At 45.7% G+C, this 10,856-nt stretch overlaps 1 protein-coding gene across 1 annotated transcript; it reads left to right on the top strand.

The window, feature by feature from the left end:
• Window positions 1–4,220: 4,220 nt before the first annotated feature.
• Window positions 4,221–9,538, top strand: LOC311370915 (keratin, type I cytoskeletal 19-like; the record flags this gene model as incomplete). Its single annotated transcript, XM_084489205.1, has 7 exons — window positions 4,221–4,598; window positions 4,928–5,010; window positions 5,852–6,008; window positions 7,275–7,439; window positions 7,560–7,685; window positions 8,288–8,503; window positions 9,252–9,538. The coding sequence occupies 7 exons, from the start codon at window positions 4,221–4,223 to the stop codon at window positions 9,387–9,389; spliced, it is 1,263 nt and encodes a 420-aa protein (XP_084345331.1). The 3' UTR covers window positions 9,390–9,538.
• Window positions 9,539–10,856: the final 1,318 nt, after the last annotated feature.

The following is a 10,856-nucleotide window of genomic DNA, read 5'->3' as shown; positions in this document are numbered from 1 at the left end:
CACCCATAACCCAGACATTTTTAACATCCGTTACCTCCCCCACTACCCCTAGACAGTGGGGTTGTAACATTTCTGAAGAAGGAGAATGACAGAGACAGAAGAAAGAAAAGAAAGAATGTCCGTAGATCAGAATGGCTGAGCAAAACAAAAGCTTTGCATAAGGTTTGGGTGCTACGTAAATATTTAGACTGTTTCAAATATTTTTGGTTTGTATTGGTTGTAGCTGAGCATCAGGTCAAATATGCCTGGCCTTCCTTTGATGATTCCTTTTGAAGCTATATCTTGTTAAAGTACATGTTCTGTTTTGTGGTTCAAATACATTCGTAAGGCCGGATGGGCACACAGAATATGATAGATAGATAGATAGATAGATAGATAGATAGATAGATAGTAACTTTATTGATCCCTAGGGGAAATTCAGGGTCCAAGTAGCTCGTCAGCTGCTATACCAATAAAGTTGAGACATCCGATGAACGGTGCAGAAGAACAAGTCACACGGTGAAGCATGGTTTAAACATGAGGACTGACGAGCAGCAGCTCAAAATATCCTGGAGCTATGAAAGCATATAAGTACTCATAGAAGAAGGATGTATATTTTTACAAGGAAATTGCTAAACGTAAAGAAAGATGTGTGAGACTGGGCCTGAACAGACTCATTATCCCCGCCTAAACTGTTTTGACAGTAGACGAACTTGCAAGAGCACCTCCGGGTTTGCTAGCAGATGGGTTCTTTTAAGAAAACAATTACCCTAGGAGTGTCACAAGCCAAACATCCACGGAACAAGGATGGGCAAACGCTGAAAATGTCAAACAAGTCGGGGCAACCTCAATCCCTGTACCGTGAAAAGATAGGCCACCAGAGCTCCGAGGTACAGCTGAAGATGCACAGTTGGTGAACTGGGTATGGGTAACTCGCTGATTTTGTTATATAACTCATAATTATTGGCCTCTTAGACGCCAAGGCGCTGCGAATGAATCAATAGATGAACTTGTTTTATCACTTTTTATTATAGACTCCATGGATCATAAATTGCGGGATATAACCTAATTATCTTGTCATGAAAGAATATAACACAGGCTAGCATTTCTATAGCAGCCCTGAGCCAACCCAATCACCAAAATCTCACGTTGACTCTGTGGATTATTGCCAACCCTGGATTACGTTGTGGGAACAGAATATGGTATAGAATATTACATAGAATACAGTATAGCATAGAATGTAGCATAGAATATGACCTTACTGTATCCGGTTGCAGTGATTTGGAGGCAGCTAACCAGTTTTACTACACTTTTAGGGAAGCTACTAAAACGCAATGCACCAAATCTGGAAGGTTCCGATACAGAATCAAGGACACCCTTGATTCTGTTATAATTAAATAATTATGGCTACATGGAAAATTTGGGAAGATCCAAACAAGTTCATAGACGACCAACAGAAAGTTTTGCCTACCGGAGAATAAAAAGAGATAAGAATGACTGTTGAATGAATGTACGAATTAATGTCTTAAACGTAACCAATATGACAGGGGTGGATCCTGTCGAGCTGTGAAATGTAACTTTATTTGTGGGAAAATTTGACCGTACATTTATGCACCAATTTTTATAAATCTTTAATGTTTCGACCGTATTTGTGCTGAAGTTAGATTTCAGCTTATTTCTAAACTGGTCGTATAGTCTCTGCGTTGTGTATTTTCCGTTGTAGTAGTAATTCCTGAAGTGGAAATCAAGGAAGCTTGACAGGTTGGATCAGAGGGTCGAAGAGATGGTTTATTCCAGGATGTAATACAGCACAATACAGACTTAGGTTGAATAATCTATAGTGTAGGTGGTGAGGAGCAGTCTCTCTGATGTGCTCCTTGGCTGTCGATCCCTCTTCTCCCCGAACCAAAGGTTTGAGACGAGTATTATAGGAAAGACAACGTGAAAAACAAAAGAACAGATGCAGTCTCTCCCTTGATAAGGTATACGGTCCTGGCTATGCCCTGAGATGACCGGGTTGGTTCGTCTTCGTTGGGACATAACAGATGGAGGACTGTTGTAAATAACACCTGGTACCAGTAGGAGAGGCACTGGCCTGTTCATAGACTTAAGAAATGTGAAGAAAGAGAAACACTGAAAAACACCAACATTCTACAATACTAAACATTGAAATCGGTTGTTGATGTCTTTTCCAAAATCTTTGTCTGTTCGTATTCTTCTATATCGAAATAAAGTTTAAAAAAAAAAACGACAGGGTTCAAAAACACCTACAGTACCAGTGTTTGCTTTAGGTGACATTTGGAAAACATTTGGAGAACAGATTTGTTTTCTTGCTAATGCTCTGGTATGAGGAACCTGAAAAGAATACAGTCAAAAAACGCTTTGCGCCAAACCCAAACCGCCGTTGGAAATTAAACCTGTCCTGGAACAAACCACAGTCATGTCAACGGCTGTTAAAAGGTGACAAGGATCAGGAACTTTCTCCAATCAACAGGTTCATTGGACTGGATTATTGAAATTAGCTTTAATTAGTCGCCCCATTGTTACATACACCACACTGGAAGGAAGCCACTGGATTGTAAACTGCCACCCACCCTGAATGATGACCCTGGTAGGAAAAGAATAAACAATAGAAGTGGAATGACAATCCTCCTGAAGTGGAAAGGTTGAAGTGGAATGACAATCCTTGACACCTCTGTCCAACTGTCAACTTTCTAAAGCAACAAACAGAAACTGACCCCCAAATATAAACCCAAATATAAACTCACTCGAACACACACAAACAAATTAACAAAAACCAACATACCACTTTAAAGATATATGTAAATATTAAAGTGATATATATATAAGTGATATAAGAGTATCATATAGGCCTACTCGCCATGTGGGGAAGACTGCTTCCCTCTAGTGGCGAGGTGAGGGAACACACCAGCCAATACATGGGACTCCACTCATGGAGTAGCCTATCCTAGTCGCACACGAGTTAATGCAAGTCTAAAAACAGTTGGACCAAAAAGGGGAAGAACAGATATAAATAGACGTCTTAAAAGAGAGTCGACTACTTTCTATTGTGCGTTGGTGGCGGGCTTTGAAAACGGACATTAATCATGGTGAGGAATGGTCATGGAATTATCCCAGTAATTCCTATCCCAGCTCACCTATAAATCCCTACATGGTTTATGTAGGGAATCCTCAGCACCATCACTGCATAATTCCGCCCCACCGTAGCACCAGCGAGAAAAAACTCTGGCGCGGCCGCTGCCACTAAGATCCTCTGAGACCAATCTGTTAATTATCCCCAGAGTCAACACGAAACACGGGGAAGCAGGGTTTAGTTAGTCCTACTATGCAACAAATAGCTGGAATAAACTCCCTGAGGATGTAAGACTTGCCTCAACTCTGACAGCTTTCAAAACAAGACTGAAGACTTTTATGTTTGCTTTAGCTTTCTGCTAAATCTTAAATCTACAATGCTTCTATTTTTTTTATTTTATTACTAACATTGCCTTTATTTTCTCACTTTCTAAAATGCATTTTTTTTTTTAACTTTGCCTTTCTAAAATGTTTCTAAAATGTTTTTTTACTTTGCCTTTATTTTCTATCTATTTTACTTTTTACTTATCTATTATTTTCTTTTGACAATGTTTATATGTGAAGCACTTTGAGTCTGCCTTGAGTTGCCTTGCCTTGCCTTGCCTAATTGATAATAACGACGTCTATTTAAAAGTACAGGCTAAATGGGACTAAATATCCCAGCAGTTTAAAAAGCCTGGGGGGAAAATAATGATTTTAGTGCATAATCCTGTGTTATACATGCACATAAATATGTCACATGCGTGCAAACCCATCGTTAACTTCAACTTCTTCATGTTTGCCGGTTTGATGGAGGTTTGAAGTGGTTTGAAGTGGCTGGTTCTACCTGTCCGTCTCTCTCTGTGGCTGGCGGTGACACGACTCGCTCCCTCATCCGGCCGCCGGGCGTGTCGAGTCACCCCCCCCCCCCCCCCCCCCCCCCCCCGGTGAGATCCACCCCGCTCCGCAGACAGGACACACCCTTGATAGCGATCGGCGTCCCTCTCCCTATACGTCACATGATAATGACTTTCTCGACCTGGCCGCTCCCACCTCCGTGGGTATAAAAGCCCTCGCGTGTCCCAACAACCAACCGCACCTGTCCGTCTACCACTTTAACAGTGAAATCGCCTGCCGATCAGCCAGCATACCTACACCTGCCTGCAGTGATGAACATCCGTTCTGGACGCACCGGGACGTCCCTGTACTCCGGGGGGTACCGGAGCTCCTCGCAGCGGGCGGCCAGCGTCTACGGCGGGGCGGGGAAGGGAGGCGTCAAGGTGTCGTACGCGTCGAACAACGGCAGTGGGTTCGACCTGGCCAACGGGTTCGGGGACAACGGCATGATGATGGGACGCTCGACCAACGACAAGGCCACGATGCAGAACCTGAACGAGCGCCTGGCCACCTACCTGGAGAAGGTGTGCTCCCTGGAGAGCGCCAACGCGATGCTGGAGCGGCAGATCCGCGAGTGGTACGAGATGAGGAGGCCGCAGGTGCAGGACCACGGCAAGTACGAGGAGGTCATCGAGGACCTCCGCCGAAAGGTGAGTGACTAACCCGCCCCCCCTTAACCCCCTACTCTCGATCCATTAAACATTTAAGAAAGAAACATTTAAGTGCAATAGAACTTACAATAAAACTTTAAAAATATGTGAAAATATATGGTCTCATAATAATATATGAATGCGTCATTTATTTATTTTTTGTGATTTTCTTTTTTTTTTTAATGTATTAATTCGTTAAAAGTTTTACAAATAAAAGCTATGATCGGGTTTTGGATTTTAAATGCTAAATAAAATGGCCAGTGGAACTTTATCCGATGAAAAATCCATCCATAATCACATTTTAATTTTAATTTTTTATCTTGTTTCAGATCAACATTGCCTCCATGGACAATGCCAGAATCCTTCTACAGATCGACAACGCCAGGCTGGCCGCTGACGACTTCAAACTGAAGTGAGTTACTCACTGTAAAGTGTTAAAAGTGAACGGAAAAAACGGAAAAAAAACAAATGCATCAGCGGTTCTTGTAAGAGAAAGCACTTTTAAAATCGTCAAGAACCCTCGACGAAGATTGCATCACACCCCCATGTTGATTCAGGCCTTTCACTTCTCTCTGGCACCGCGGCCAGGGTGTGTGTGTGTGTACGGTCAACAGAGGGAGAGAGCGAGGGAACGGGCGAGGGAACGGGCGGAACCGGTTCCTGTTGTGTTCCACGGCGTGTTTGATGTTCGGCCGTGTGTTTGTTGTCGGGGGGAGAAGCACACACTCATCACTCTGGCGGGCTAGGGTCAGGGCGGTGTCCTAAATATACGGCCTGTGAAGCTCTTTGAGACTCTACCTGTGATTAAAGGCTACACAAATACAAGTGTCATAAATAAAAAATAAATATATGGCCTGTTGGGTTAGGGTTAAGGCTCTGTCCCAATACCTTTTTTTCTTTGCCCTAACCCTATATTTTGCACATTCTTGTGTAGGGGTAGGGTGTCCCATTACTGTAGGGAGCAAGGGGGGAGTGCTGTTTTGCCCTTATAATCAACCCTCAAAACGTAGTGAGGTCCGATGCAGGCTTAAAACGAAGTGGAAGATTTACTGTTGAGGGCACTCCAAACCAAGTGGAAGTGTTAAGGGGGGGGAGAAATGGGACAGGGCCTAACTCTAACCCTTGAACCCTTGGTTAGGGTTAACCCTAGCCCTAGCCCTAGCCCTTGAATTGAAGGTAATTGAGCCTTTGCCCTCCTCCACAGGGTTAACCCTAGCCCTAGCCCTAAACCTAGCCTTTGCCCTCCTCCGCAGGTACGACAACGAGCTCCTGATGAGGCAGTCGGTGGAGACGGACATCGCGGGGCTGCGGCGGGTGCGGGACGAGCTGACCATGGTCTCGGCCGACCTGGAGATGCAGATCGAGGGGCTGAAGGAGGAGCTGATCTACCTGAAGAAGAACCACGAGGAGGTGATGGCACTGGCTCCGCACACACCTGTTCACCTCCACCAACCGTTTTTTTCTGTATCTTGATTCCTTTCTGATGACGCAGCGAGATACAAACCACACGTCGTTAGCCTCATAGCGTTGTGGCTCGAGTCGTATTTTGGCCAAATTGTGCCAAATCTTCTTTATCTTCTTTCTTAATTCTACTTTCTTAACTCTACTCTCTACTCTCTCACGCTGCTGATTCACAGTGTCTCATTGGCTGTATCCTAAGCCAATCAGAACACGATGAACCTGAATATGACGAAATTTAAGTGATGTTGTGAACGTTGAACAAACGATTGGTGGATCTCATCCCTGCTCCCAGGCGACAGATTCTAACGATGAAACAATTTGCATTGTGCACACGAGTGATCATCCCTTCGCTCTGAGATGAGTGTGTGGGAGATTGGCCAAGTCATGTGTCGCTAAAGACAAACATTTGATCATGTGTGTGTGCTTAAACTGCCGCTCGACCGGATTTCTACATTCAAAACAATGGCGCTCAATACACAATGCACACCTCACTTAATTGCACCTGTTACCTATTATTAGCGCGTTTCATGGGGCATGACTGCCCAGTAGGTATTTACAACGCCTGTGTGGTTACCGGACAATGGCTGCTCAAAGTCGCCAAGCACATATGAAATCCTACACTACAACATGCAATCCTTTGGTAACACAACCCTCTTCTCCATTCGTACAAACCTGAGCCGGATAAACCAGCCTACCTTTCCAGGTGTACTTCCTCGTGTCTTCCCGTCTCTTCCTGCTTTTGCAGACCAACTTTGTCTACAACCGCCTGAACGGCCGACCTGAACTCACGTTTGCACAGGCTACCTCCTCATTTGCACATGTTAACGATGCAAATAAGCAGCCGTGTGTCCTCCTCGTGTCACGTCTTGTTCCCTAACTAACTATCTTACGCAGTTATTGTATGTTGTACGTCCTGGCCCTTAAAATGAGTACTTAGTAATGAGTACAATGTATAGCATCTTATCCTAGCCTTTGTTGTCCTTTGCTGTATACGGGGAATGGGTGAACCTAGCGATTGTTACTGCTTGGCACTTGGTTCTATGAACATCCTTACTGCACAGCGATATATTATATCCTTCTTCTGACAAATGTACTTATTGTAAGTCTCTTTGGATAACAGAGTCTGCTAAATGCCCTGAATGCAAAGCATCTGTGCAGGTGACCCTTGGCGTTCACTGATCACTGATCGATGACCCTTTTGAACCCATTCCGTAGGAGCTTTCCATGGTCCGCTCTCAGATGAACTCGGGCTCGGTGAACGTGGAGGTGGACTCGGGCCCCCAGCAGAACCTGAGCCAGGTCATGGACGAGATCCGCACCCAGTACGAGGGCATCACCGAGAAGAACCGCAAGGACATGGACGCCTGGTACAAGGGCAAGGTGAGGGAGGCCGACCGTACACTTTCCACTTCTGTCTGACATGATGTGACGATGTCAGCCGTGACGCTGTGTTTAAACCTCGCCCGCGTCGGCCGCCGTCTTCTTCTGTGCCCGCACCAGTTTGACGAGCTGAACAAGGAGGTGACGACCAGCGTGGACACCCTCAACTCCTCCCGCAGTCAGATCACGGAGCTCAAGAGGACCCTGCAGTCGCTGCAGATAGAGCTCCAGTCCCAACTCAGCCTGGTACGTGGGACCCCACGGACCCCCCCCCCCCCCCCACACACACACACCCTCACGCACCCCCCGTACACACCCCATACACCCGACACACCTGAAGGCACACCCGCACGCGACCTCACGCAGCGCACAGACAGCCTGACACACCCCCACACACCCCCACACACCCCCACACCAACGCACACAGCTGGCGTGTATGTTTTGTTTCCACAGACAGATACACCCGTAATCGTGTTTGCTCAGCGCCCCTAAGGCTGTTCCCGACTGGGACTAAGAGCAACGGGCTACACAAAGCCCAGCCCTAATGCCTCAAGGATTTAGGAGAACATCTCTCTTTCTGCCGTGCAGCGCGTGGTTTCTCTTTGACCTCTTGTTCTTCGTCTAGTCTTGTTTCGGGTTCCTCGTTTTTTGTTTTTGTTTGCTTTGAGTAGCTACCGCTTTTAAAAAAACGAAAGAATCGCACTAAATCAAAATACAAATATCGTGTAGACGGCGCCATACCTTTTCCGGCTCAGCTATTGAAAGGAAGGTACTGAGGGGGAGAAAAGAGTCAAGTGAAACCTCTTAAGTCTAAACTCTCCTCCACCTGGAACAACGCCCCTGGGCAGAAATCCGCTCTGGAGGGCCAGCGGGGGGAGACAGAGAGCCGCTACACCCGGCAGCTCAGCCAGCTGCAGGCCATGGTTAACAGCCTGGAGGCGGACGTCAGCCAGGTGAAGATGGACATCGAGAGGCAGGGGCAGGAGTACCAGCTGCTGCTGGACATCAAGTCCCGCCTGGAGATGGAGATCGCAGAGTACCGGAGGCTGCTGGACGGAGAGGCTGTGACGTAAGCCATTCCAATGAACACATCAATGAATGGATGAATCCATAATCTGTTTGTTTTGTTTTATTTGTTTGTTGCGATGTCAGTTACATTTCCTTTTTTTTTATTTTTTTATACGGGGAAGGAGTTAACCTAACAATTGTTAGTCCTTGGCACTTGTTTCTATGAACATCCTTACTGTACCGACAGCGATATATTTCTGTTTCTCTTTCTTCGGACAAATGTACTTAAACTAAATTGTAAGTCGCTTTGGATAAAAGCTAAATTACCTCAATTTAAATGGAGCTATTTTCTTCTGTCTTCCAGCACGACAGCTGTTGTCACCGAGGTCACAAAACGTGAGTTTGATTCAACACTTGTTTCACAGACGCTACCGTATACGGTAACAAAGCACAAAGATTGACGTGACAGTTTCGGTTCAGTTACATTGCAAACAAGCAATCACAACGGAACAACACGGGCGCCATGTGGCTCAGGAGGTAGGGCGATTGGCTGGTGACTAGATAGTTGCTAGTTCGATAGTGTCGAGGTGTCCCTGAGCAAGACACCTCAGTCACCCTGACTGCTGCCGACCAGCTGGCTGTCGCCTTCCATGGTTAACACCGCCGTCGGTGTGTGAATGTGTGCATGAATTGGATGATTGTTATAGGCAATACTGTAAAGCACTTTGAGTGGCCACTGGTTAGAAATACTGGCTCAGTATAAATACAGCCCGTTTGACAACTTGTGACTGACGGACAGGTTAGCTAACAGCGGCCGTTTTGTCTTCCTTCACAGGTTCGCCGGTCGTGACCAAAAGAGTTAAGATGGTGATCGAGGAGATCGTGGACGGTAAGGTGGTGTCTCGCACCGAGGACGTGGATGAGGAAATCATTAGCCAGTGAAGACCCTGGAACCGAAACATAACGCAAACCTGTGCTGAAATGACTCAATGCCGACCCATAGGTTGGAACCACACGCCTCCACCAGACCTTGTGACCTCTCTCTCTCGCTCTCTCACTGCTACGCCGCCTCAGAAAGCCCACACAGCGCATTTAGACTCGGCCACAAGTTACCTTGCTGCTAACACTCAGAACATAGGTTTGTGGGTTTTCCTCTTTACGGGACACCTCCTAAAGAATTTGCCGCAACGCACAATGTTGTCACTGTTAAGATATTATTGAAATGCTCCAAATGCATCCAAGGGTTGATAAAAAAAACCACTAATGGAACACAAAGTATTCTTGTGAACTGAGTTAATGAATGAACGATTGTTCATGTTGAAAGCCATATTATGTAACACATTATCCACATTCCATCTATTTGACCTACAGTTCAATTCAAAGTGCAATGCCGTGTATGTGCAGCAGATGGCGCTGTTATTCAAAAGTACTGTCAGAACTTCGAGGTATTAATGTATCGTCTCTATTTCTTGTTGCTTGTAATGACAGTACACATATCACAAATAAAACACATCTTCAAATATTCATGCCTATTGTGACAGTAGCTTTACTTGCATGGGTCCAATGATTTCACATGTATGACAGCCTCACCCTAAAAACTCACTCACAGACATACAGACACACACACACACACACACACACACACACACACACACACACACACACACACACACAGAGACAACTCTAGATGGTGCTATATTCATTGAGATTCACGTAACTATTCCTGCAGACCTTATTTTTTTTATTCAGAAAAACATAATTTGGACGATAATCTCGTCATGGTATGCAACAGTAATGCATAGCTTACTAATAGTACAACAATAATGTTCATTGAGGAAATAGTTTAAGATAACAAACAAAGTTAAAAATGATTATGGTTATGCATTATTATTTCGGTTAAGAGACGTTTCAGTCAGGGATTGTGGGAGTGTGTATAGGTCTAATGATCTGGGAATGGGGAATCTGGAGTTTCCAAAATGTACAGCCTATTAAAACATCGACCAATAATCCCATAGCCGTGATGACACACATCCAAGATCAGGTCTTCACGGTTGTACTGTGCTTCGTGTCCCTCGTGACTGGGGGGAGTGGGTGGTGGGGGGGGGTCCACTCGTCAGCAGATTGAAACGAGCGTCTCCCCAACTCTGCACCACGGCCGCTGACGTCAGCCACCGGTACAGTCACCTCTCGGTGACGTCACTACAGAGCAATCCCCGTTCTGTGAATGTCGCCACCTGGCGGCGGGACGCGGTCACTGACCAAACATTACGTAATCTGGGAAGGCGAACAGGTGCCTCCATCTAGAGACGTGTGGGGCCTGCAGGCGAGTCTGAGAATACAAATAGACGAGAAGGGGTTGTCCTTGAGACGACGAGGCAACCGAAAAAAAAAACAGAAGCGAGAAACGTG

This window comes from Micromesistius poutassou (assembly GCF_964030765.1).
Source record: "Micromesistius poutassou genome assembly, contig: SCAFFOLD_1120, whole genome shotgun sequence".
NCBI lineage: Eukaryota > Metazoa > Chordata > Actinopteri > Gadiformes > Gadidae > Micromesistius > Micromesistius poutassou.
The sequence above is the reverse complement of the archived record's forward strand: the minus strand, read 5'-3'. Positions and strand labels throughout refer to the sequence as shown.